This window comes from Ursus arctos, unplaced genomic scaffold, assembly GCF_023065955.2.
Source record: "Ursus arctos isolate Adak ecotype North America unplaced genomic scaffold, UrsArc2.0 scaffold_32, whole genome shotgun sequence".
Classification (NCBI taxonomy): Eukaryota; Metazoa; Chordata; class Mammalia; order Carnivora; family Ursidae; genus Ursus; species Ursus arctos.
Genome location: NW_026623008.1, coordinates 11,525,216 through 11,552,001, shown reverse-complemented (window position 1 = coordinate 11,552,001; position 26,786 = coordinate 11,525,216). Strand labels below are relative to the sequence as shown.

Sequence of the window (26,786 nt, the reverse complement as noted above, 5' to 3'; positions counted from 1 at the left end):
CAGTGGTTAAACAAGCGGGCACAGCAAGAGGTTAGGAGGCCAGGGACTGAAATGAGGACAAGGCTCTGACAAGTTTAAAACATGTATTTAAAATACAATTTATAAAATGCTTAATCTGCCGACTCAGGAGCCCGCGGTGCGGGGTGGGGTGGGGTAGGCAGCTGCCCGCTAGACCAGCAGAGCAGGACTGCAGGGGTGCGGCCCTCCCTCCCATGCCCTTCTGTTCAGACACCCAAGGGGCCCATGTGCACCCCTGGGATCACACGACCAGAAAACAGGACCCCAGAGGTTTCCAGAGTCTCTGCTTACCAGGGAGGCTGGGGCAGCCCTGCCGGCCCATCCCTGAGCAGAGCATCCCCACATGGGGCAGAGCAGGGTATGGCTGGGCTGGACAGGGCGGGGCGGGGCAGTGGGCTCTGGAAGGGGCTGATGGTAGCAGATAGGGTGTTGCCTCCTGCCTGCAGGTGGGGAGCACCCTGATTGAGTGGGCTGAGAAGGGTTGGTCACCAGGCCTGGACCCCCAGCTCCTTTGGTTATAGGCTGACATCAGAGTAGTGGCTCATGGGAAGCGGTTAGCTGGAAGGTCTGAGGCCTGGCTCATGGGGTCAGGGAGGAGCTGGGGGAAGGGGACAGTACCATGAAGGCAGATAAAGGGGCAGCAGCCTCAGGTTTCTGCCCCCCCCCACCCCCCTGGGGTTTTCCAAGCCAAAGCCTGCAGCTTACTTAAAAAAAAAAAAAAGAAGAAGCACTTAAGGAAAGTTACAGACAACTACCAAAAAAAAAAAAAAAAAAAAAAAAACCAACAAACAAAAAGAAACCCCACACACACAAAATCCAAACCATTCTCCCATCTCCCCTCCCGCCTCCCCCCAACACAATACAGTTCCTTGTTTTCATTTCTTTCTTTCTTTTTAAGATTTTGCCTGCCACCTCTCCATCTGGGAAGCCAAGGGCACAACTGCTGGTGGGTGGCGGCAGGCACACATCGGGCAGAGCCCCATCTTTGGCCAGAGGGAGGTGGGAACACCAGTCCCTACTACATCCTCAATCCACAGACACCCGTCAGCCGGCCTTCCCTTCGGCTCCCTCTAGGGGAGAGGGGGGCAAGAGCAGGTGGTCCTGATGGCTGAGCAATCGGCACTCCTGGCCGTGCCACCTGGCCTACCTCTGTACCCTTCTCCAACTGCAAGGACAGTCTCATCTCGGGCCAGAAACCACTACTACATGAGGGCTGGACACTGTACATCTAGGAGGAGGAAACTTGGTGAGGGCAGTGGAACTATGACGACAGCAGCCAACCTTCTCCCTGGCCCACTCCTGGGGGTCATCCCCCTCACAACAGCCCGTGGGCACAACCCAACAGCCTGGGGCTTCTTCACGCCAAAGCTCTGTTCCAGCTCTGCACACGCACGCTTTCCTGGCTGCTCACGGTCGGAAGGCTGTGCTATGGACTAGCTGCTGATTCAGCTGGCAGCTGGCCCTTCCTCCGCAGCGGGAGATGCAGCGGGACGTGGCTTGCTGGGCCTGGCCTACGTTCCCACGGGGCAAGGCTGAGAGCCTGGTGAACCAGAGGTGGAGTGAGCCTGCAAATCCTAGCTTGTCACCTTGGCCACCACAAGCTGCTCTAATCACAAAACATCCTGTCACCCACTCCCAAACTCATCCGCTGAGTGGGGAGGCTATCTGGCTGGCTGAGGGATAAGGCGCAGTGCAACGGAAGAGACCAGAAAGCCTGAGAGGACCCCGATTGTACACACACACACACACACACACACAGCTGCTCTGGGCAGTTGCCCTTAGCCTCTTCCACCTTAAAGAGCCAAAGCAAATCTCTAGGCTCTAGGGACAGAGGGGAAACCGCCTTCACTCCAGGCCCTCGCTCTGGAAAAATGGGTGAAGGGTAGCCTGGGTCTGTGGGGAACCAGTCACCAGCAATATTGCAATGCACAGCTTGCCTTTCCCCAGATGTATTCAGAATGGTCAGCTCCCAAGACAGCGATTTCACAAACGAAATGTACCGGGCGTGGTCACCGAGCTGGTGCCATCCAGAGACAGTGCCCCACAGACCCTTAGAGTTCAAGCCTTGCTGCAGTGGGAAGATCTAGCCACCTTCTGAGCACGCTGGGCAGGAGGCTCAAGGTCCCGGAGCCACTCTCTCCAGGCTCTCCTCGGGCTAAGAGCAAAACACTGAGCAAGTCTCACATCCCTTACTTCCGAGCCCGGAGTGCATCTTCACTCCCTGCTCTCTTCTAGAAGGAGCAAGCCTGGCTGGCAGGGAACCACCCTGAGGGGTATGGGAAGGGGAAGTCTATTCACTTTCCCTATCTCCCAAAATACTAGAGGTGGGGTTGGCACCCTCCCCAGGCTCTCTGAGCCTGCAGAGCTAGCTCAGTCTCCAGGTAGGGCCAAGACGCCCTGGGACTTAGCTGAGGGAGGGAGGTATAGGCATGGGGTGCTCATCTGTCCTGGGGGCTGCAGAGCCCTGCCCCTTTTCTGGGCGGCAGTAGGAATACAGAAGCTAAGCTCACCAAAGTCCTATTGGTTAATGTTTCTAGTGAATTTCCCAGAAACATTTTTAAGTAGACTACCAAACTACCCTTTCTCAATTAAAAATTCATTAAACTGCTAAAACCCCTCCCATGCACTTTTTCTTGCAAATCAGGTATTTGTATAAACAAACAAAAACAGGAAGGAGAAAAAAAAAAGAAAGGTTATTTTCAAATGGAACTTGCTTTTAAGTGATGAAGACATGCACTTGCGGGTGGGTGGACGGGAGTTCTCATCTGTGTTTTGAAATCCCAAATTAATGAGCATGATAAACTGTTATTGCTGGCACTGGCTTTACCCCAAGTGGCCAAGTGGCACTGTCTGACTCTCTACTCTGAGTCCTTCGTGGGTCCCTCCAACCCTCCCCTGGCCCCCCACCCTTTCCCTTTCCATTGACTTGGGACAGCCCTTGTAGACGTGCCAATCACAGTGGGAAGAAGGGGGGAAGGAGGGAGGTCACAGTGCATGGGGTTCAAGGTCACAGTGGGCGGAGCAAAGGGGATCACAGTGCAAGTAAGTTAGGTCGTTCCCTCTGCTCAAGTCCAGCTGTCTGCCACGGCAGTGCGACCCGTGGCGGACGACCCAAGAGGCGGTGACGGCGGCGGCGGCAGCGGCAGCATCCTTTCCCGCACGCATTTATCTGCGCTGTTTGAAGCCCTGTGACCCATCTGGACCCAAAGGCTGTCTGATCACATTATTGGGCTGCCTGCTGTCCTCGGGTTGGGAGATCCTGGTTGGCCTGGAGGGAAGAAGATCAGAGGGAGGCCTGAAAAAGGACATAAAAGAGGTCCCCAAATCTTAAAACCCAATCTTAAAACTGCAGCTAGGGCAGAAGGCAAAGCAGCTGTCAGCCAGCCCTGGTCCCCTCTCTGACAAGCGGACGCAGGGAATCTGCAAGTTGGGAAGCCCCCGTGGGCAGGTGGGGAAGGCGGTCTATGTTCACCTTGAGAACTGGCAGTGCTCTTCCCCTGAATCTAGAGGGCAGGGGGGAGCTCAATGGCCCATCTTGTCCAGAGGCAGTGACCACGGACAGCTCAGCCTCCACAGAACCATGTGGCGCAGACCCTTCAGGGTGTGGGGCAAAAGTAAAGACCCCTAACCAAGAGCTCAGCACAGGGACCAGGCACCGGCCACTGCTGCCCTCCTGCTTCTCTCCAAATCATGTGATTAATGGTTGACTCATATGAATATGGAAGACTAAAAGGAAACAGACCTTTTCTAGTCTGCCAAGCGAAGGCATAGAGGAGAACGGGAATCTATAAAATTAATGAAGGGACAGGAAGAAGGTACATGGATTAGTTCAAGTCCCAGAATAGCAAGCCCAAGGAGGCCTCTCAAAGTCAGAAAGAGGCTATTTTAACAAATACTGCTTTAGCAGAGGTGACAAATTTACATAATGCAACCTCTAGGACTCCAGAGGGGGGGAAAGTGCTGGGAAAGAAAAAGGATTTAGAAAATTCACCAAACATCACAGAGAGCTATTATGAGATCCGGAAGATAGCATCTAAGCACTTCGTGGGGCACCATCCGCCGTGCCAGGCGGGGTTCTCAGAACACTGCACTCATTTATTTGCACAACGAGTTGACAAGGGAGGTACTATCGCTATCCCATTTCTCCCACAGATGAGGCTATGAGGGTACAGAGGTTAGGCTGCCGGAAGTGGAAGGAAATGGCAGATTCTGACTCAGGGTCTGTGCCGTCAACCTCTGTGCCACGCTGCCCAACACCCCCCCCCCCAACTGCACAGCCGTAAGCCACGACCTCAAAGCTTGCCGTCCTGAGCCAACGCAGCAGACCCTGAACTTGCCCGCCAGGTCGGGCTTGGCAGCGGACGCTGCCACGGTTCCAGACCCGATTCTACCTGCTTCTCACTACTCACCACCTCAAAGCGGCCTGGCAGAGTGGTCACTGGTCACCCTGCCAGCTACACTCACCTGTCGAGGATGGGTTTCTCTTGTTCCTCCTCAGGGCTGGCGCTGCCCAGGATCCGCTTCCGGGCCTCGGCGTACTCCGCCTCCCGCTGCGCTAGGGACTTGACAGGAAGGGCTGGCCTGCTGGTGGAGTTGGGGCTGCTGACCACACCGTTGCTGGTGGGCCTCTTGAGGATGCGGATCTGTGGAGGGGGCCCCGTGGGAAGGCTATCGTCCTGAATCACAATGGGCACTTTGGGAGGAGATTTGGATTTCCTGCTGACAAAGAGCAAATACAGCTTCACAAGTCCTACCCTTGACTATAGAGGCCCCCATCCATGTCCCTCACCGCCCCCATCTCTTTACCCTCCCTCCTCCTAATTCTATTCGTTATTCTCTGGCCTCTGACCAGACATCAAAACTCTCACTCCTCAAGAGGGGTTTCTCAAAAGGGCAACCTTGCCATAAGCTCACGTGCTCCTCAGACCTAATCCCAGGCAAAGGGGGGGCTGGAACAGCACCTCATTCTGGGACTTCTACCCCCAGGTTCACAGTCACATCAACCACCGTTTGGCCCCTGTGGCAAAACATTTTGTGCCCAGAATCCAGTGACGTCCGTTAAAAATCCCAACTTCCCTACACAGAGCAGAGTGTAACAGGCTGGTGTAGTGGGAGCCCCGGAGCTTAGGGCGTCAGCAAAGTGTTCACTCCAGCCATGGCCTTCCACCACATGTGCTCACACCAGCCAAACGCTACAAAGGAACCCACTCCGCCATCCCTGCCTGGCATCAAGACAGGATTTGCCAAACTGCCTCGGCCTTCTGATAAGTGACCTGTGCCTCCCAGAGACAAACTACACCAGACAACTGGATCATCTCTTCAGAAGTTTCTGAGCAGAGACACCTCCCTCACCATGGCTCCCTGGGATGCTGGATGCGGCGGGGCTGGCGTAAAGGACGGCCCTAGAAACAGTGCTTGGCAGTGCTCGGAGTTCTCCGAGAAGCACTGTCCGAGGCTGGTGGATGTGCACACCGGGCAATGTGTCCACAAGGAGAGGTGGGAAACCACACAGGAAGGGAGAGAAACAAAAGCCACAGGGGAAAAAGGGATCCAGGCAGGAATGACGGCCCTTCAACAGCCACAAAGACCCTCCCCAGAGCAGCCCAAACTAGCTTCTCTTCAGAACCCAACAGCCTACGGGGGCCTGTTTTCAGAGCCACAGTTGTCAGGAGGGGAAGGGGCTGGAGGAACTCCGCTGCTGCAAGGGACTAGAACAAGTCCTGCGTGGGACAGGAATGGCGTGGCAAGGGGACTGTCACCAGACATCAGTGCAGTTGCCAAGACGAGCAGACAGACAAGGAGCCAGCAATCTGATCAGAGGCAGAGAGCCAGGAAACTAGCGGGCGGGCAGGGCACCCTGGCGTCCCCTGGGGAATGATAAGCAAGTCCAGAGAGGTCCTCTCCTCCTCCTCCCTTCACTATCCCTGTGGGAAGCCCACAGGTTACCTGAGTCCAGGCTGAGGTCAACTTTCACCTGCTCTGAAACCTGCTCTGCTGTCTGGGTGGGGGAAAATATCCTTAAAAGGTCTTCGAGAATTTTGGAGAATCCTCTCTTCCAGAACACCCCCATAATGCCCTCAGCCACAACGTCACGGAAGGCCCAGAGAAATCATCTGTACAACCTCTTAATGTCACAGAGAAAGAAACTGATGTCCAGAGGGGAAAACAACTTGTCCCAAACCTCAGAGCAACTGGAACAGAGCCAGGCCTAAAACCCAAGTTTTCTGACTTGTCACCTCCCCCCTTTCCACCAGATCACCTCACACCGGGTACCCAATACGTTAGAAGGCAGATGTGACAGTCAAGCCTCACTCTCAAAGTCTCAAGCCACCACATCCTGGAAGGGTCATGCTCGGGAGCCTGCCCTGCTAACCCTAACGGCCACCTGGAGAACACCACTGACTGCCCAGCTCTCAAATGGCAGAGAGCATGAGCCCTCAGACCAGACAGCAGCCTTACCTCTCCTTTTGTGTGATCTTCAGTTTTTTTTCCAACCGTCTGTCTATTTCCTAGAGGAAAAAAATGTATATAAAAAGTGGAAAAAATCTCTCTTAGATAAAAACTTACGTCTTTATTTTCAGAGCTGAGGATGGTGTCCTCTGAGCAGGGACATGACTGTGCCCTTTGAGGTAACAGATGCAGACCTCCCTTTACTAGACTCGGGTTTGGAAACCTGACTCCCTGAGGGTTCATCTCCCTCCATCCCCCTGGCCACGGTGATAGTTCTAGACCTCATCATGCAGCTGGGTTCTTTGCCTATCTCCTGACTAGTCTCCTGGTCTCCAATCTGCCCTTCACGGAGCCACTCAAATCAACTTTCTACACAAAAATCTGGCTGTGTCACTTCCCCACTGAAACCCCTTCAACTGCTTGCCAGATTAAGGCCAAGCTCCCAAGCGCGCCTCGCCCCGGCTTCCTGTATCTTCCGCGCCTGTTCCGCCTCACTGTGAAACTGAGCCGTTACTAAGCCCGAGAACCCAGCGTGCTGGTCCACCTGCCCGCAACAGCCGCCCCTTGGCAAACTTCCGCTAACCCTGCGGACCCCACGCTGACGTCGGCCTTTGCGTGGTGAAGTCCTCCCTGGCCCGCACACAGTTCGTCACCTGCTTCTCAGACAGTAAGCTCTCCCTTTCCCCCCCTCCATGAGCACGGGTATCACATACTTCACAGCCTCTTCTCCCCACTGCTGCCGACTTGAACTCTGTCACTGGCACCCAGCCAAAGGTCTAGAACAAAACAGAAGCCTAACATCCGTGAGACTGGACGGCAGTGGGCCCTGGCTCTCGGCACCAGGAACTCTGTGATGCTCCCACACCCGCACGCACAGGGGTCCAGACGCTGGACGGGGGAAGCTGGGCACAGACAAAGACCAAGCCTTCAGGCTCCTTGGCTGCCCCACTGTTTTCTCATACAAAATATCCCACTCGACTGTCCCCAGTGAGGACGAGACCATTCAGCTACTGGAGTAGGAAAAAGTGTATGAAAAATTATAGTATTTCTCTGATGAAAAGACCTGTAGCAGTGGTTCTCAACAGGAATGGTTTTGCCCACCAGGGGACACTTAGCAATGTCTGGAGATGTTTTTGGTTGTCCCTGCCAGAGGGGATGTGCTACTGGCAACTAACGGGTAGAGTCCAGGGATGCTATGCTGCGAAACTCCTGTAATGCACAGAACAGCCCCCACAGCAAAGAATCACCTAGCCCCAAATGTCAGTAGTGCTGACAATCCTGACCGACAGGATACGGGATTTTCAAAGGAGTCTAGAACTTGCAAAATGTTAAGAATCACTGCCGTAACTGCCAGTCAAGTCTTTGAAATTTGCCGAGATCCACCTCAAAGCTGAGTGGGCAGCCAGTTTTCGGGAATGTTCCAAATGTCCTGAAAATGACTATTCTACAGTTGATGAGTACAGTGCAAGCTGGTTAACTATAATGTTCAGAACCTCTACATTCTTACTCATTTGTTAGGTTTACTGACTATGCAAAGAATCAAAGATTACTTTCTAGTAAATTACCCTGTTTATCATTATGAAATGATCTTCTTTGCCTTAAAATCTATCATTTAATATGAATAAAGCTGTGCCAGTTTTCTTTTGGTTAGTACTCCCCAGAATACGTTTCTCTTTTCCTTCTCATTTTTCCCTGTTCTTATTTTTGTCTCCTGTAAACAATATGAAGCCAGATTTCAATCCAGTCTGACACTGACATTCATTCTGATTGGTGCTGAGTTGTGTTTAACATTTTTTGTTTTTATGACCTGCCCAACATATAGTTAGGGGCAAGCACAACGGACTGTATTCTGAGGGTCCCATCAACTCTGTGGAGGGGCTAGGAAGCCACCAGATGGAAGACCTCTCACTCAAGCTTAGGACACAGCCTGGCACTCAGCGACTGTCGGATGACTGACTGGCAAAGGTGCACCGAGAGCATGGGAATGACCTGGATGGTTTCTGGGAACTGACAGACTAGAGAATCTAGGCCCACGTCACTGTCTGTATCAGAATTGTAATTCTTCTAAATTTTTGTATCAATATCAGTGTTACGGCCCGAGTAGATACTACGTCTCACATTAGTCGAAAGCCTGTTACCATGGAAGGGCTTTTCAAGGCTTTCCACAAATAACAGTTTTAAAGCTCCACACTGTATCATTTTGTTCCCATCTGAAAACGACACTTCCTACTCACGTTTCTCCATCATAAACGCAAGGTTTAACATCTGTGGGATCTGGAGGCCCTCAAAGAGGGTCGGAACCAAATGCCTCCACGGGCCAGGCGAGTAACCCAAACTCCTTTTGCAAGGGAGCACAGCGGGGAACTGAAGGGGCTGCGAGGCACCAAAGGGCACTGGCCCTGCCTACAGACAGGCGGCAGAGCCTTGGCTGACACGGCCAGAGCTGCTATTTTAGGAAAAAACAAATTCAAGATTTTTACGGGAAAGCGCTACATTTTTAAACTTTATTACATGAACTCTCACTTTCATATCACTATGACAGCCAAATAAGGCAAATACGCAAATGAGTCAATTTTTTTTTTTTTAATTGTGGTAAAATATACATTACTTTAGCTGAATGTGAGAAGTTCCATCCAGGTTTCTCTCGGGAGAGTAAACTGCTTCCTTCTTTCCGTAGGGCCTTAGGGAAGATAGAGAATTTGCCCAGGCCCAGCAAATGGAGGCTGGGCAGAAAAAAGCCCTTCAAGAGGTCATTGTGGACCATGTTTGAGTAAATGGGCCTCTGTCCCCAGATTAGACATACCTGACATATAATATAAATGGCTGGCTTTAAAAAAATGCCTTATGCCAATATAATGCTTTATGGCTGTCAGTATACTTCCCCCAGACACTCATTTTCTGTTCACACCACCCCTGTCTGATAGACAAAAGAGCTTTTACCCTCTTCTGTCAGATGAAGGAACGTGGCTCAGGGAGGTTAAGAAACAAACCCAACGTCACAAAGTAAACCACAGAGGCAGCCCAAGAACTAAGGCCTTTTGAGGCCCTCCCCGATGCCAGAGCAGCCCCACAACGGCTCAACCCCCCGGAGATGGTAAAGCCATGCGATCCTGATCTTCTCTTCCTCATACCCCCTGAATGCCACCCTGTTCCCTGGCACTCCCATCAAACACCATCACACCAGGGATGCTGGCTTCTCAGAGCTGAGCAGGAATTCTTCCATCAGATTAGAGAATGAGATACAAATCCAACAGCTTTGGGAGAAAGCTGATCCTGACTATGTCCAGATGGCCAGCTAGACACCAGTGTGCCCAGAGCTGGCCCTGCTAAGACGGAGCGCCCTGCCAGCAAATGGAGAGAGCACTGCAGCTCCCTCTGGAGTCTGTCCAGGTATCATGAGTCAGTCCATTCTCTTTTTGGACAAGGCCTTGCAATCGATCTGCTCTCAGTCTCGTGCTCTGAAGAGCTGCAACAAGCCAAAACTTTCCTACGGGTGCGCAAGGAGAATGTCTGTCTCCTCCAGAGATGCGACAGCCCAGTGGAATTAAACAGGCCTCAGAATGCTGTGTGAGGAAGCGTCCAGATGGGGGCCCCAACAAGAAACCTTATCACCTAAGGGCACCTTCTCTTTTCATAAGGATGAACGGAGCCCTGGTCCAAGGTCAAGACTTCTGTGTCAGAGGCCCAAACTCCACAAGTAGTGGAACAAACCCGTACGTAAGCTCATCACGCTACGACTTCTCGGAGCGACGAGGAGTCACCAGGACACAAGCAAGTGCTAGGGCATAAGCATATGAGACGTGAGGTGCTAAGAAAAGTTTGATTTCCCATGACTTTTCCTGGAAAGGCTAGCTATTTTTGGTCAAGTAGCACTGAGCAGACTCCAGAAGATGACACCCCATGCTGTTACGTGGCATGGTCTCCTCTTTGGGTCAAAACCTAAGCAAAAGCTCTGCTGCTACTAAGAGACACAGATATCACTTGCCCTGCGGGGCTACATCTCTACAAAAATGAGGTACACCCTTCGTGGTCTGAGAGAACAAGCAAAACCAGAAGGAAGGAGTGGAGGCAGGAGGTCATGAAGAACCATAGCGGGGAGCAAGGTAGCTCTGGACAGGGCCGGTCCCTTATGGGAGGTAAAGGAGAGGCCCCAGCCACGACGTGAATAAAGTCAGATGCAATGAAGCAACATCTGCAAATTCCACTGACCTAAGGAAGAAGCACAGCTTCACTGGCTGCTGATGCCCTTAACCTTGCAATGATTGTCTCCGTGAGACGCCACAGAAAGCTGAGGGATGGAGGCACATGAGGGGAAGAGCAGGGAAGGGGACATCCCAGCCTATTTTGTGACTCAGCCACCCTCTTCAAAAGGATCAGGGACAAAGAGGATAGGGATGAATCTGCAAGGGGAGGCAGATGAACAGTAAGAGGTGGATGAGAAAGGAAAAAACAAAGGTGGGAAGCGGAGAGAAGAGGGAGAAAGGCAGAGGAGAGCAGTAACTGGGCTACTCTGGGCCTGGGAGCAAAGTACAAGTACAGCATCAGCACAGCTGCACTCTCAGACCTGCACATCCAAGAAACAGACTTTACCGGTTTACCTGGGGGTGATGAAGCCCTGGGGGACTGATTCCAGCTAGCCAAACTCACAAGAGACAGAGCGAATAAACCCAAATCCTGCTACACTGTGGGGGTGGAGGGGGCCTGCCCTCCTGCTGTCCGCCCCCAACACCCCAAAGGAGCAACGACCCTGCTCCACCGCTGCACCCCTCCTCCGATAACCAGAGTCCCTGATCACCAACCCAATCAGCACCAGTCCTAAGATTTCAAGGAATCTTGTATCAAATGGAGAGTCCTGGCTCCGAGTTAGGAAATAACCTCTTTTTATCAGCAGAAGTTACTATTTAAGTGACTCTTCTCAGATAATTTGCTTCTCTTTGTCAGTTTCCATTTCAGAAGATGACATTTTCTGATCTTCCTCTCAAATTCAAGGAATAATGACTGGTTTTGGACTCTTCGTGATCCACCAAGTCCCACAGGCTCGTCTGGTCTCGCGCAGCTACCCCACATTGGGGGGCACACATCTGCAGACAGACACTGGGTGGAATCTAAAAAGACACAGGAACCCTGAGTACAGGGTTTCTCTCAGGATTGAAGCCTGACAGGTCCTGATGAACACAATGCCACCATTTCAGAAAAAAACCAGAGAAGGAGATGCTGGGAAGGAGAAGGCAGGCCTTCGTTCCAACACATCTGGCCCTGAACTCCCAGCACTGGCAAGAGTGCCAGGCTGGGCCTGATCTCTCTAAGTCTTGGGCAGGACCCCAGCATCCACTCCCCTGGCTAGAGGGCCTCCTGTGTCCCCAGCAAGGCACCTACATCTCCCATATCACACATCCAGAGAAGATTCTGCCTATTCCTACAAGGCCCTAATTTCACTTAGGAGTGAAACACAAGAATTCACAGCTAGAGCCAGCAAAATCTGGTTTAAAACTATCAAGATACAAAGGTCTCTATACTTTTAGAGCACAGCACTGGCCATTTCAAGTCCAGACGTGTAATCCACAGAGACTTCTCCAAACCACTCCCCACACCAACTCTTGGTTTGTTGTGTTTTTTTTTTTCCAACTATTTTTATTTTTTCAAGATTTTATTTATTTGAGAGAGAGAGAGAGAGAGAGAGATGGGAAATGAGCTGGGGGGAGGGGGCAGAGGGAGAGGCAGAAGCAGACTCCCCCACTAAGCAGGAAGCCTGATGTGGGGCTTGATCCCAGGAACCTGAGATCATGACCTGAGCTGAAGGCAGTAAATGCTTAACTTACTGAGCCACCCAGACAGCCACACGCCAACTCTGCTCACTGCATGTTTTAGCCCTGCCTGCCTTGTCTCTGTCGGTGGCGTGGCAGTGCGTGACAGTGCTCATTCTACCACTGCCGGCTAACTCCAGGGAGGGAAGCCCCCAAAGTCTTACCACTCGGGTTTGCTTCTGAAGCAATGCTTCATTCAGCATCACCATCAGGTTCAAAACATTAACTCAACTCCGGGGCAAACACCATTGGCTAAGTTAAAAAAAAAAAAAAAAAAGGCAAAAGGCGGGACGCCTGGCTGGCTCAGTCAGTGAGGCATGCGACTCTTGATCTCCGAGTCCTAGGTTTGAATCCCATGCTGGGTAGAGAGATTACTTAAAAATAAAATCTTGAGGGGCACCTGGGTGGCTCAGTCAGTGAAGTGTCTGCCTTAGGCTCAGGTCATGATCGCAGGGACTGAGCCCTGCATCAGGCTCCCTGCTCAGCAGCTGCTTCTCCCTCTCCCTCCCCCCCAAACAGTGCTCTCACTCTCTCAAATAACTAACATCTTAAAAAAGAGAGATCTATTTAAAATAAATAAATAAAATCTTTAAAAGGCAGCGTTCAGAAATTGAGACACAAGACCATCAAGGCCATGAATTCACTAGCTGCCTTTTTAATACAGAGACATTAGTCTGTTGGAAGGTTCTATTTCCCACAAAACACTCCTCCATTCTGTTACTCCCATAGCAAGGAAAAAGATTCCACTTTAAGTGGGTTACTGTGGGGGCAAAGGATATAAAGTCCCTCCCTAAGGAAGTCTATGCTTTGCTAATGTAACTCAAAGGTGTCCTTCTGCTTCGCTGCGACAAAAAGCTGGAAACAAGCATTTGTGGGAAACCTACTCTAAGGAAGGAGATGTGCCAGATGCTGGTACCCCAGAGGTCAGGCAATCGCTGCTGAAGAGGAGAGCCCAGCCAGGAGGGAGAAGACAGAGAAGCAAACCACAGCTGCTGTATTAGCTGTACGAACAGTGTTTTGGGAAGAGAAATGGAGAGCGAGCAACCCTGCGATGAGGAGTCAGGGAAAATTGCAGAGACTTAAAGAACAAGAGTGTCAAGGAAAAGGGAGGGGTATAAAAAAATCGGGGCGAAAGACGGAAACATGAAGGAAAGGAAAAAAGAAAAGGGACCCCAAATAAGAGGTTTCCTAAACTGAAAACCTTCTGAGATTACTTGAGCTGCAGTAGGCAATGGTTTTTACTAGCTGGTATAACACTACTCAAAAAGCTGCGGCAGAGTCAGCTCTACTTCCCTGGGCCAGCAAGGTAAGAATGTGAAGAAACCAGGGGCACCAGAAAACCCTGAAGGGCTTTGGCGGAGTGTGTGTAAAGACAAAACAATTCTTACTCCCTTGGAAAGGAAAACTGCTTCCTGCTTTCCTTCCCAAGTTCACTGGGGCTTTCAGGATCTCTCCGCACCTGCCCAGGAAGAGGAAACCCTTTGGGCACACTCTCCAGCTACGCCCCTCAGTCCAGAAGCCACCACACACGGCCAGTCCCAACTGAGCTGTGCTGTAATCGCCAAATGCACAGCAGGTTTCCCAGGCCTAGTCCAAAAATAGTGTAAAATAGCTCATTAACCTGTTATCAGTATTGATTACACGCTGACGTGATACTAACTGGAGTATACTGCATTACATTTAAAACATTAAAATTAGGGGCACCTGACTGACTCAGCAGGTGGAGCTGAGACTCTTGATCTCAGGGTCAAGAGTTTGAGCCAACCCCCCCCGCCGGCTCGGTGGGTGTAGAGATTTTAATACTTAAATGAATAAAACTTAAAAAAAAAACTTAAAAAAAAAACACGAAATATTAAAATTAATCCCACCCATTTCTTTTTACTTTTTAAATGTGGCTTTGAGGAAGTTTGAAATTACATGTGTGGCTTGCATGGTACTTCCTTGGACAACACTGCTTGAGATTTAATCTTAGAAGAGAATGTATCTCTCTCTGTTACACATTTACTCTTTAAGCAACTAGCAACTGAACGCCGTAGGGACCCAAAGGGCATGCTGTTTCCTGATGTGTAAAACCTACTCTGGTGGGGCCTGTCATTTTGGCATGACAGCAACTAGCACTTGCCCAGTGCCCAATGTTTGGCCCAGGCCCTGCTCTGAGTAACACTCACCACCTCAAGTCAAACTAGCTCTGAAACTGCTGTTGTCGGGGTCACGACGACCTCACTGCTGCCCAGTTCAACGGTGAGTTCTACATCCTCACCTCACTCAACCGCTCAGCATCATCCAACACTGCTCAAAACTCCTTCCTTAAAGCATGTTCTTTGTCTTTTCTTATTTTTATTTTCAGAGAGGGGGAAAGGGGGGGGCAGAGGGAGACAGAATCTCAAGCAGGCTCCACGGCAAACGTAGAGCCTGACACGGGGTTCAATCCCACAACCCTAAGATCATGACCTGAGCCAAAATCAAGAGTTGGACACTCAACTGACTGAGCCACCCAGGCGCCCCTCTTAAAGCATCTTCTATACGAGCCTCCCAGATCCCACCCTCCCAGCCTCCTCCTACCTCCCTGGTAGCTCCTTTCACACCCCATATTTGATTTCTTTTGCAACAGACAGGCTCCTCTTTCTCTTCAGACCCCCAGAGGTTGGAGAGTTTGCACCTCTCCTCTTCTGTAGCTCCGCTGGCTTATTCAGTGATCTCAACTAGTTCCAAAGCCTTTTTTTTTTTTTAAGATTTTATTTATTTATTTATTTATTTATTTATTTATTTATTTATTTATTTAAGAGAGGGAGTAAGCATGAGTAGGGGGGAGAAGCAGAGTCCCCACTAAGCACGGAGCCCAACGTGGGATGTGATGGAATCATGACCCAAGCTGAAGGCAGATGCTTAACCGGCTGAGCCCCCCAGGCGCCCCTCCACAGCTTTACAGACATTGATACACAACTGCTGACTTGACAGGCCCACTTCAATTTCATCAGGGACCTAACCTCACCAGGTCCAAAACCAAACTCTTGATTTCATTCACTCATCCAAGCCTGCTTCTCCCACATTCCCTCCACTTAGCCCACCTCAGAAATCCCAGTCTTCTACCAGCTCAGGCCAAAGACTGGAGTCATCTCTGATGCCTCTTTCATACCCCACATCAGTAGAACTTGTTGATTCTACTTCCAAAACATGTCCTGAATTTTCTCAACACTTCTGCTCTGACCTCCCTGGTCCAAATTACCACAGCCCTTGAATGGACAGCTGTAGTAGCATTCTCATCAGTCTGTGTTTTACTCTCGTCCCTACAGTTTACACACAGCAGCCAGAATGATCCTTTTAAAAACCAAGTCAGCCTCTGCTCAACACCCTCACATGGCTTCCTATTTCAAGGTAATACCCACGATGGCCTACTAGTCTCTCTACAGGATCTGGCTCCCTGCTACCTCTGACCTCTCCCACCACTCTGAGCTACTATTAGCCCCCACTGTTCCTCAGATAAAACAGCAGGCTCCAGCCTCAGGACCTTTGTACTTGCAGTTCCCTCTGCCTGGAATGCACTTCCACCAGCTTCTGCACATCTGCCTTCTCACTTCCTTCAAGTCTCTCTGCCCATCTTTATGGAGAGGCCTTCTCTGACCTTCCCCCTTCCCAAAATGGCACTTCTGCCTGTCACTTTCTATGCTCCTTATCTGTTTTATTTTTCTTCATTGTGTATGTGTATAAAACATTGTTTTACTGTCCATCGTTGTCCACTAGAAAGCAAGTTTTATGAGAAGAAACTTCATTCACTTCAGTTGCCCATAGTGCCTAAAATAGAACCCAACACATGAATTAATGAACCAGTCTATGAAACAGGATTTTAGAGATATATTCCCATTCACAAATGATTTAGAAACTGATTCTGAGATGTTATGTAACCCGGCCATGGTTCCACTGCTAGTATGGAACGCAGCCTGAATTTGAAATGGGCCTATCTGGGTCCAAAGGCTGCAACACTATCCATTCTCTAAGTAAGACCTAAGGGGGGCACCTGGGTGGCACAGCTGGTTGGGCATCTGACTCTTGGTTTTGGCTCAGGGCATGATCTCAGGGTCGTGAGATCAAGACCCACCATCAGGCTCTACGCTCAGTGTGGAATCTGCTTCGGACTCTCCCTCTCCCTCTGCCCCTCCCCCCAACTTGTTCCCTCTCTCTCTCTCTCTCTCTCAAATAAATAAATATTAAAACCAAAACAAAACAAAACAAAACAAAATAAGAGCTAAGGCTGTCATAGGCATTTCTCAGCAGTGGTGGTGGCCGCAGCATTCTCCAAGCGCCTGCCACGGTTCGTGTAAGGAAGGCACTGTGCCCTCCCCCTTCACCACCTCTCATACTCAGCACAATGATGTACAGCAGCCTTGCTACAGGCTCAGAGGTTAAATGACTTGCCTAAGGCCACTCGACTGGTAAGTGACAAAACTGAACCCTAAATCTCAAGAGGAGGAAGCAAAAAGGGTCAGGAGCGTGGCTGGTGGGTGGCCACAGGAACTACTAAGGCAGGATAAAGGCTCACAGGGAACACCAACGTGCCTCCCCCGCATCCCAGGCCAGCTTAGTGCAAGCTCAGGGTTCCTAAAGGAGGACTATAGCAGTGGCAGATCACAAGGTCCAGACCTTAAATCTGTAAAGTACCCAAAAACGAAGTAATTCTTCAGTAGAGAACAAGCCTTACAATTTAAATGTATCTCAAGCTGGATGGCCTCAGAAACTTGAGTTGCCATGTTGAGACACTGTTTCCTTCTGCTTCTAGTACCTCTTCAAAGGGGCTCCATGGGGGGGAAGCCATACAACCCGTTCCTTTAAAGGTGCAGAACAGGCAGCAGTGGTAGTAATGGTGGTGCGCCCTGTCCTTGGAATAAAATAGTGGGTAGAATCTAACAGGGATCCCCTTTCTCCAAGTTTATTATTGCTTTTCCCTTACAACTTGTAGAGAAAACAGTGTATTAGTCCTCAGGCGCAGCAATAAAATAGACCCCTCAGCCAGTCTTAGAAATTTCCCACTCTACGCAGACTGAGGCCATACTGGAGTGGCTGGAGAGCTGGTGAGCAACACCCTCACGCTCGTGGCAATGGCACTCTCTGCTCTACCATCTGCCTTTGCATGACACCTCACTAAGTGCTTCACTCAGCTCTCACTGTCAGGCAAGGCAGATTTTAGTTATTTATTTACTTTTTTTAAAAAGATTTTATTTATTTATTTGACAGAGATAGGGACAGGCAGCGAGAGAGGGAACACAAGCAGGGGGAGTGGGAGAGGAAGAAGCAGGCTCATAGCGGAGGAGCCTGATGTGGGGCTTGATCCCATAACGCTGGGATCATGCCCTGAGCCGAAGGCAGACGCTTAACCGCTGTGCCACCCAGGCGCCCCTAGTTATTTATTTTTAAGATCGTATTTATTTATCAGAGAGAGTGCTCACTCACAAGCAGAGGGAGTGGCAGGCAGAGGGAGAAGCAGGCTCCCTGCTGAGCAAGAAGCCGGATGAGGGACTCTGATCCCAACATCCTGGAATCATGACCGCAGCCGAAGGGAGATGCTTAACCAACTGAGCCACCCAGGCACCCAAGGCAGATTTTATTAACCTAAGTTTACAAAAGAAGAAAATGAAGCTGAGAGAAAGACAGTCAGTGATTTGCCTAAAAACCAGACCGGGCACCTAAACCCTCAGCTTAGCCTTCCGACTTCTGTTATTATTGCCATGGACGGAGGAAGTGGGTCACTAATGGGCAGAAGTGACCTACTCTTTCTTCCTTTTATAAAGAAGACAGAAAGGCTCCTCTTCCGAAGGAAATATGCATTTGGACTCTGGGGAATGACACAAAGTCCTTCTTACCTCCCCTCTACACCACCACGAGGTTTTATCCGAACACCCAAGGGCACTGTCATCAAAGCAGGGGCAGCAAACACAATGCCTCCAGGGCCAAGCCAATAAAGCAAGCAGGACAGAACACAAGAGGTTACACAATACATAAAGGGGGGACTCCAGAGGAGAGGAGAGCAACCAAGACCCAAGTGAAGACATTCGAACTCAATATATAAAACACAATGTGCACCCCAAAAGAGTATAGAGGCTGAATTCCCAAGAGCTGCCAGTTTGCAACTACAGATACTGGGATCCTTAAGATAGTGAGCAGAGTAACGAAATCTTCTCAAGAGAGCTGAGGAAAACTTATTTATATGATTTCTTTTCACTTGGCCAGATGTGTCCCACTTATGATCAAGATTTCAAGCAACATGCCACTTGCCGTCTTAGTGTTGCCACTGTTCTTAGTGTTACAACTGACAGCAGCATCGTCCTCTTGGCTCTTGAGAACCAAACGCTAGTTTCTCAGAGACAGGAAGTTTAGTACCTCATCAGCAGGCTACAGAGGCAGAAGGTCAATCCCAGGCGAAACAAATAACAATACCTCAAAGGAACTAGCAACTAGACATCCTACAGCACCTAACTGGTTAATTATCTGCTGAAAAGCAAAGGTCAACAAACAGTCCAGAGCGCTAGCGTGGGCTCAGGATGCCAGCAACCAAGTGATTTCCTCTCCTGGACACTAGGAATAAAAACATCTCCACGTCACTAGGTCACGGAGACTGGGAAAATGAATGCACAAATCCACTCGGCCCAGACTGCAGTGACCCCTTAAGAAGCCATCTAAGAAGCCCTTCCCAAAGGGGCCTGTGAGATTTGGGAGTTTGCGGACTACAGTCAGAGTCCGCTCACTCGTGAGACGTGCAACCCGGTAGCAAAAACAGAGGTGACAGCTGGAGGATCACAAATGCCTATGTAAGCCAAGAAGGCCAGAACATGAGGGCTGGGAAGTTGGCCCTCAAGGCCTAGGAAGAGTGGTGGCAATCCTGACCTCTCCAGACTCAAGTCATAACTACCCCACACAATCTCATCTAAGGATCACAGCCCTGAAGAATGCAATTTCAACTGTACATATTATTCCTTTTAGAAAGGAATGACTGTTATTTCCTGTGTTCATTTTATAAGGGCAATAGTTTTGGGTGTGGGGAGGGGATGACTTACTAGGAGGGACATTCTGAAATGTCTTACCCGCAGGGATAAGATTCTCTATCTACAGAAGGACCGAGGTCAGGATTTGTTGCTAATTTCTGCGGTGGTGGGTCTTAAGCTCTATCTTCCCATCAAACATCCTGCACAGAGCTGAATGTTAAAGAGAAGGGTGCTTGGCAGAGGCTAGCAGTTAAAAACACTTCAGCAAGAGAAATCTCTATGGTTACTACTTAAAAAAAAAAAAAATTCATTCTGTATTTTGGCCATAGCTATAAGTAGCTAAACTCAGTCTTCTCCTAGGAAACCAACAAGTCAGTAACTGTCCCAACAGAAAAAAAAAAAAAAAAAAAAAATTCTATTTCTGTGGGGCAAGTGTGCAGGAAAGAACACACCATACCTTGTGAAGGCTTCTACCTGATACAGCCAGAAAGGGACATTACTGTGGGGAAGCCACTGCAGTATAAAGGTGGAAACTGGAAAGAAAGGGCTGGCCCCAAGAATACAGTTGAGTCATCAGATCGAGACAGCAGTGCCTTTTCTCTTTGTAGGAATTTACTGAAAGCTTCAGGAAGATACACTAAGTTCTCTTCTGTTGTGTAAGGAAAAGCAAGAAGGCCTGTGACTGCCTGAATTTCCAGCCCACAGCAACCATGGCAGCTCTCTCAAACACCCAGAGCATGCTGGGAACAGGCCCCCCATGCAGCCTCAATGAAAAGAGCTGAGAAGTTATAGTGAAAAGCTCATTATCCTACTTTCTTTGAAACCATAGTGAAACAGATCTTTTTCCAGAGTCGCAGGGACAGACTGCGGCATGATCATGGCTAACTGGCCAACTGCTTTATAGAAGCCTGAGATGAGCACAGCACAGTCCTTAGGACCCAATCTTCCCAGAAGGACTAGAATGGCTTAGAAATGGCTCCCTCAAGCATAGAACGCCGAGATTTGTGCTTTCTCATACCACAAGTCTTAAATGCCCTCTTTACTATAAGGATAGACACAGAAATCAGCACCAGGTAGCTCCAAAATAACAATCTGTTATTTGCTCACTACCCACAGCCACTGTAAATATTCCAGGATGACAGCAGTGACAGGAAGCGATGAGGACCTCAAAGTGAGGTAGAAGCCATGCTTTGGCGAGAATGGCCTCTTCTCTAAAGAATAAGAAGTTAATCAAAGTTCTTATCTCTTAAATTAAAATCTATGTCACTACTCGGCAAAAAAGGAAAAAAAAAAAAAAAGGCCCTTAAAGGCTTTTTCAGGACAAAGTCCAAGCTCCCCAGAACCAAGTACAGCGAAGCCCTTCCCAATCTGGCCCCTGCATACCTCTCTGGCCTCATCTCTTTCCATTCAGGCCTGCCAACCCCCTACCCTCCGGCCAGAAGGAAGTATTTGAGTATCTGTAGCTCTCCCAATGCAGCACATTCTTCTTCTGCTACCTATGTGCACGTTGGGCCTCCCACACCTGCCAGACTTAATACAACTTGATTCGAGTGGTCCTTTGAATCATCACCTTCTCTACAAGACGGTCTCTGATCCCAGCCCTGGTACCCCATCTATGCCTCTTCCAAAGAAAGTGCTGCCTTACCTGTTTGACTCCTCCACTAGACTGCGTCCAGTGCCTGGTACACAGTAAATATTCAGTGTTTACTGACACCTTCCTACAGTAGACTCGTATGCCACCCAGCATCGCTGATGGGGCATCCTTTAACTTACATTTTCTTTCAATTAGCTATATGACTTGCCCTTGCCAAAAACAAAAAGCAACTTCTGAGATGCAAAGAAATCAGAGAAGTTGCCAATGCATTATAATAACTACCAGTCCAATTCCATTTGTGTACCATCTATCTTCCCTTAGGATAAGATTAGCCCATTACCTACAAGATGGACTAGGTCTTGCCTTTTTTTTTTTTTTTTTGGTCTAAACAAGTGAATGTATAAAGCTTCAAACTATCAGAAATTGAGCAAACTGTTGATCTGATTTTTCTTTCCTGGAGCACAAAGATGTCTTCCAATGACAAAATGCTCTATTTGTCCCCTGAAATGCACTGAAAGATGAAGGACAGAATTTGGAGTTTGAATCAACATTAAATCAATTTATATTTTCATTTCTCCCAAAGGCAGTATATTTTTAAAGAAGCATTTCCTTAGTGGAATGTAAGCTATATTCCTTGAATTGTCCTTTGACTGGGGATGTAACTCCTTGGGAGGAAAAAGGCAAAAGGAACAATTCTATATTAGGTCAGTGTTGACCATACTCAAAGCAAAAAGCAGCCTATTTACAGAATATCTGAAGTGTTTCTCAAAGCTTTCCCCAAAATGATACGATAGGACTTGATATTGAGTATTTTGAAGATATGCAAGAAAAAATGACCTCAAATGTATTGACACATAAGACATTCCAGCATGATGTCAAAACTTTTTTGTGGTGCTGAGGGCAGAGATCACCAAAAGCCTCCACTTTCAAGGACCAGAACTACCTCCAGATTATATAAAGTTAGTGTTCATTTAGAAATGAGCCAACCCCCATTTGCTAGTCTTCTCACCATCCAGGTTGCTTCTTTGGAAAGGTGGGTACTTAACACCCATTACTATGTATCAGTTGGAAGACAGGATAAACAGAAGCTTAAGACTTTTACAGATACAACTGGCTACATTGGAAAGACATGTACAGTACATTGGTTTCCCAGTGATGTGGACATAGTGCTTCATTCCCTCCCTGGCTCCCCTCCTGCACATCTACAGAACTCTTTGTGAAATTCAAAAACAGAATCAAATTCAAGAGAGCCTTCAAATATAAGCCCAAAACAAACATACTAAAAAGGAAAGGTAATGCCCAACTCCCAAGTCTTCCCCAGGTCCCAGGCAGAGAGACAGCAAAATGCTACAGACTGAACCCTGCTTTGGAGTCAGATAGGCTTTGTGTCAAATACCAGCTCCTTACTTACTATCTGTGTGACCTTGAGCAAGACAGGTTACTCCCTAAACCTCAGTGTCCTTGTTTATAAAAGGACAGTAACTCTACAGGTCATTTCAACGGTTCAATTAAAAGATATAAAAGAAACGTGCATTTTGGTAGTTACCACTCATTACGTCAACAAGGCAAGGTCTGGGTTCCATCTCTGTACCTGGCACTTTTAAAGGATTTTACTGAAGTGTAGTACAAAGAATACTGAAAGCATCAGAAAGATCTAAGTTAAATCTTACATCCCTGGGGTTCATTCAGCTGTAAAATGTGGGACTGGGCTAGCTGATCCCTAAGTGAATTACACGTTCTGAAAAACAAAACTATCCCCAATTTCTATATCTTGCATTCATTCTTGTTTTCATTTTCTTCTTCTTTAACATGAAATACTCCTGTCCCTTGTAAACAGGTGAGAAAAATCAAAGAAAGGCCAAGATGACCAAGCAACTTATCATCTGAGTCACTCAAATTGTAGGCCAGGCTTCTTTGCAGGAAGGTGTACATGAAGGGTGTCTGAATGATGCGCTCATGTTAGTGGTAGGCAATAAATGCCTGCACCCGGAAATTTTGCATTCTCTGGCACAAAGTCACTGCTAAGCACATTGCCTATCTAACACAGAGACACAAAAAAAATGTTTGTTGAATAAATACCCAAATGACACCTGTTGCTCTGTACAAAATCTTTCAATTGCTCTCCTTACTCAAGTCAAAATTCAAGAAAGATAGCCAGCACGTAAGAACTGTACCAAACACCTTCTGAACGGATTAATTCTTCAAAAGCCTAATTATGCTAAGTGGAAAAACATAAACACCGTGAAAGAAATGCTGAACCACCGGAAAAAACTTCGAAGCGAATCCAAGTTTCAACATTCCCGTAGAGATAAACCCCACTGCTGCAAGGGGCAATTTCTTGGCCTCTTCCAGCTCTAATGAGCACCCTCAAAGGCGCTTGGCGGGGGGGGGGGACGACCCAGCTCCTGTTCTACCCTGGTACACTCGGCTCGCCACGTCCCAGTCCCAAAACAAAAACCTTGAAGGTGGCTGTCACTCGAGCCAGCACTGAACAGACGCAAACACGGGGAGGACAAAAGGCCATCTCCCCATCTTCACGAGGGTCACCACAAAACCACAAACTCTGAGAAGACCCAAATTAATCACAAACCTAACAGAATTGGTTCCGGCTGTTCCAGGTTGGGATAAACTATTTTCCTACAGCTTCCAGGAGTCAAACAAAAACTCCAAAAACAAAATAGAACGGTCCATCCCCCCCCCCCCCAGGAATGTGGAAACTTTACAAATCGCAAGCACTCTCCGAGACCTTCGCCCGGGGCTCAGATAGTTGGGTGGTTCCCCGGGGAAAGGGGCTGCCCGCCGGGCTTTCGGTTGTTCCGGCGGGGTCCCCGGGAGACCCGTCTGCAACGGGCTCCAGAGTAAAACTGAAAGAGAAAAAACCCCCAGACTCGCCCACCGTGGCGGAAGGCGCAAAGCAATGGGGGATTTCAGCGCAGAGCGGAGGGGCCCAGAGACGACTCGATTTCCCCTCCTGCCTCCGCAGCTCTTCTCCGGAGCCGGGCATGCTGCCCCGGTCCGCGTACACCCCCCCCCCACATGGTATGTCGCTCATCGGAGCACATGAACTTTAAAATGGTGACTCGGGCGGGGGGGACGGCGACAGGAGTGGAAGGGTCAGACAGTCCCGGGACGAGCGAGAAGGCGCGGGGGCCAGGAAAAGAGGCCTGGGTGGCGGGTGTGGAGCCCTGGGTGACGCGCACGTCGGGGGTACGGAGGGAGGCGCACCGGGCAAAGGTGGAGGGAGAAATGGAACGCGGCCCCTTTAAGAGGCCTTCACGGCGCTCAGGGACCGGGGGCCTCTCCTCCACCCCCGGCCCGGCGTGTGGGGCCCTTCCTTGGGGAGAACCATCCCCAGGCCCGCTCCCCGGAGGCTTCCCTCACACCAGGTCCCGCCCGGCCCTGCCCCGCGGCGGCGGCTCCTCCTTACCCCGCTGTCTGCCGCCTCCTCCCAGCTCTCAGCGACCTCCTCATCTTCCATCTTACTCGCCGCTTTCCCTCCTCCCCCACCCCCTCCCCGCGCCTGCGCCCTGAAGCGCGCCTCCGTCGCGGGCGCCGGCACGCAAGGCTTTACTCAATGGACCCCGCCCCTTGCCAAGCCCGGAAGAGGCACCAGGCCAGGGTCCACTATCATCGAGAAAGCCATCTTGGAAAAGGGCAGAGGAAGCAGAAAGCTGCCATTTTTCTTAAGGGCAACGTGTTATCTCTCTTAGTGAATGGGCGAGCCCCTGTGAAGTCATCGTCTTGAGTACGGAAAGTGTGTTCTTTGGAGCCATCTTTTCTAAGGGCAGGCAATTACTGAAAACTTTATTTTTTCAGGTGAGTCGTAATCTTTATAAACTGCAGATTACGTTTTTGTCAAAGTTCTGAAAACGTTTTATACCTCACCAGAAGATAAAAAATATCTGCTGATGCATAAGACATTTTATTATTTCTGTGTTAGGGTGGAAATTTTTACAGTTTTTCCTGCACATAAAGCAGTATTAGAAGCATCTGTTAACCCTCCTTTGTATCCTCAGTAAAAATATCGTTAGTTGATAATACTGGCCCCCGAGCTGGACAACCAGCACTGCTAAAGTTCTCCTGAGTCGGTAGTGACAGATACATACATTAACGTTTCCTTAAAAATTTACTTACGCGTCTTCCTAAACAGTATTCCTGTTTTATTTTCCTCCGGTACAGAGGTAGAGACCTTCAACTTTAAAGTTCGACTTCGGACACTTCCAACTCGAACAAGTTCCTGTGATCTTAGGAAGTTGCTTAAGGTGTCTGTGCCCCAGTTTCCCTGAGTGTACAGAAACAGAGCTAGTAGTAGTAGTAGCCGCTTCAGAGGTAGATGGTCAGAATTAAACTAGTTACTATGTGGAAAAGCATGAGATAGTGCTTGACCTGCAGTAAGACTTTCGAAGGTTAGCTATTATCATTACAGGGGTGTCTTGCCTCTTTAAGAAGACTTGAAATTCTCTAACCATCCGTTTTTTCCCAAAACACAAAAACAAGGGAAAAGTAAACACCATGTATTTTTATTCTCACTGATGTGTTCCTATAGGCCTCTTAGTATTAAAAGCCTGTCATTTGGTAGTGTTGCATTTAGCTGTTAAAATCAAATTATCTAACCTGAAATGTGTTTCTTCTCATGTTTTTAGCATGCCATTAATCTTCCTAAAGTAACAGCTTCCTGTTGAGAATTTTTGCAATTGTATTCCTAATTATTATTATTATAAACTGCAATCATGTATTAAATGTTACTAGTCTTTAGAAGTTAAAGTGACATGCTTACTAATTCTCTGGTTTCATGACTTCCTGTCTCTGAAATATGGGTCATCTGTGGGTGTGTCCTCAGTCTGTCGTTTTTACCTAGATGATCATGGTGTGAGCCACTCACTGAACACTAAAGATTCCCAAAGTTGAGGGGTGCCTAGGTGGCACAGTCATTAAGCGTCTGCCTTCGGCTCAGGGCATGATCCCGGCGTTCTGGGATCAAGCCCCACATCAGGCTCCTCCGCTATGAGCCTGCTTCTTCCTCTCCCACTCCCCCTGCTTGTGTTCCCTCTCTCGCTGGCTGTCTCTATCTCTGTCAAATAAATAAATAAAATCTTTGAAAAAAAAAAAAGATTCCCAAAGTTGATTTCCAGCCCTGACCTCCTCTGGTGTTTCCGATTCATATAGCTAGGCTTCTTCTTGGCGTCGCCACATGGATATTCCATTAGCAGCTCAAAATCTCTAAAACGTAACTAATATTATGAACGGCCTGACCAACTTCAAAGAAAAAGGATTTTGTCTTTTTTTTTTTTTTAAGATTCTATCCATCTACTCGACAGAGATAGAGACAGCCAGCGAGAGAGGGCACACAAGCAGGGGGAGTGGGAGAGGAAGAAGCAGGCTCACAGCAGAAGAGCCCGACGTGGGGCTCGATCCCACAACGCCAGGACCACGCCCCGAGCCGAAGGCAGACGCCCAACCGCTGTGCCACCCAGGCGCCCCAGAAAAAGGATTTTGTCTTGTTCACTCTCTGGAGCTGTGTTCATTTTGAATACATTCTTCTGTGAACCTGTTCTCTTAAATGAATTATCCTGACTAAGACTTAGGGACAGCAGGGTGGATGAGATTGTCTATCAGGCCTCACCTAAGTCTCACTCTTGGGATGTGATTAGTTTTTCAAGGCAGTGGACCCTTTTTTTTTTTTTTTTAAGGCTTTGTAGTTGTAGCATGTGACCAGCAGAGGGAGATAGTTCCTTACAATTTTGTTATATTTGGCAATGCGCCCTAACAAAGGAATTAGTTGGGCATTCCTGGGACTGAATTTTCTAGGAGAACAGAAAGATACAGATTTTAGAGACCATTGGAGGATGCTGCAAAGGAAATAGCTTTTGTTCCAACAGATGGGCTACGAGGAGACCGGCCCTAGTTAATCATATAGGCCCTTGTGACCTTGGGCAAGTCCCTTCC

General features: G+C 48.9%; 1 protein-coding gene and 1 long non-coding RNA gene across 3 annotated transcripts; one reads left to right on the top strand and one right to left on the bottom strand.

Moving 5' to 3' along the window:
* Positions 1-66: 66 nt before the first annotated feature.
* On the bottom strand, positions 67-24,370 carry SZRD1 (SUZ RNA binding domain containing 1). 2 transcript variants are annotated; one of them, XM_026519746.4, is made up of 4 exons: positions 24,268-24,370; positions 6,478-6,527; positions 4,483-4,737; positions 67-3,286 (listed from the first exon to the last, which is right to left on the bottom strand). In XM_026519746.4, the coding sequence occupies exons 1-4, from the start codon at positions 24,316-24,318 to the stop codon at positions 3,184-3,186; spliced, it is 459 nt and encodes a 152-aa protein (XP_026375531.1). In that variant the 5' UTR covers positions 24,319-24,370; the 3' UTR covers positions 67-3,183. The 2 variants fall into 2 exon arrangements, with proteins under 2 accessions (XP_026375531.1, XP_026375532.1); XM_026519747.4 differs by having other exon boundaries at positions 4,483-4,734; positions 24,268-24,365.
* Positions 15,025-26,405, top strand: LOC130542276 (uncharacterized). The gene is made up of 3 exons (XR_008956742.1): positions 15,025-23,879; positions 24,551-24,656; positions 26,137-26,405. It is a non-coding gene; the product is annotated as an uncharacterized LOC130542276 (long non-coding RNA).
* The last annotated feature ends 381 nt before the right edge of the window (positions 26,406-26,786 follow it).

What these genes read in the sequence shown, in the direction of transcription:
- SZRD1 (XM_026519746.4), bottom strand. Translation starts at nt 24,318, where the DNA reads ATGGAAGATGAGGAGGTCGCTGAGAGCTGGGAGGAGGCGGCAGACAGC. An exon ending in AGGAGGCGGCAGACAGCGGG is followed by an intron (nt 6,528 to 24,267) that starts GTAAGGAGGAGC and finishes TTTTTCCTCTAG; the next exon opens with GAAATAGACAGACGGTTGGA. An exon ending in AAGATCACACAAAAGGAGAG is followed by an intron (nt 4,738 to 6,477) that starts GTAAGGCTGCTG and finishes GCTCTTTGTCAG; the next exon opens with CAGGAAATCCAAATCTCCTC.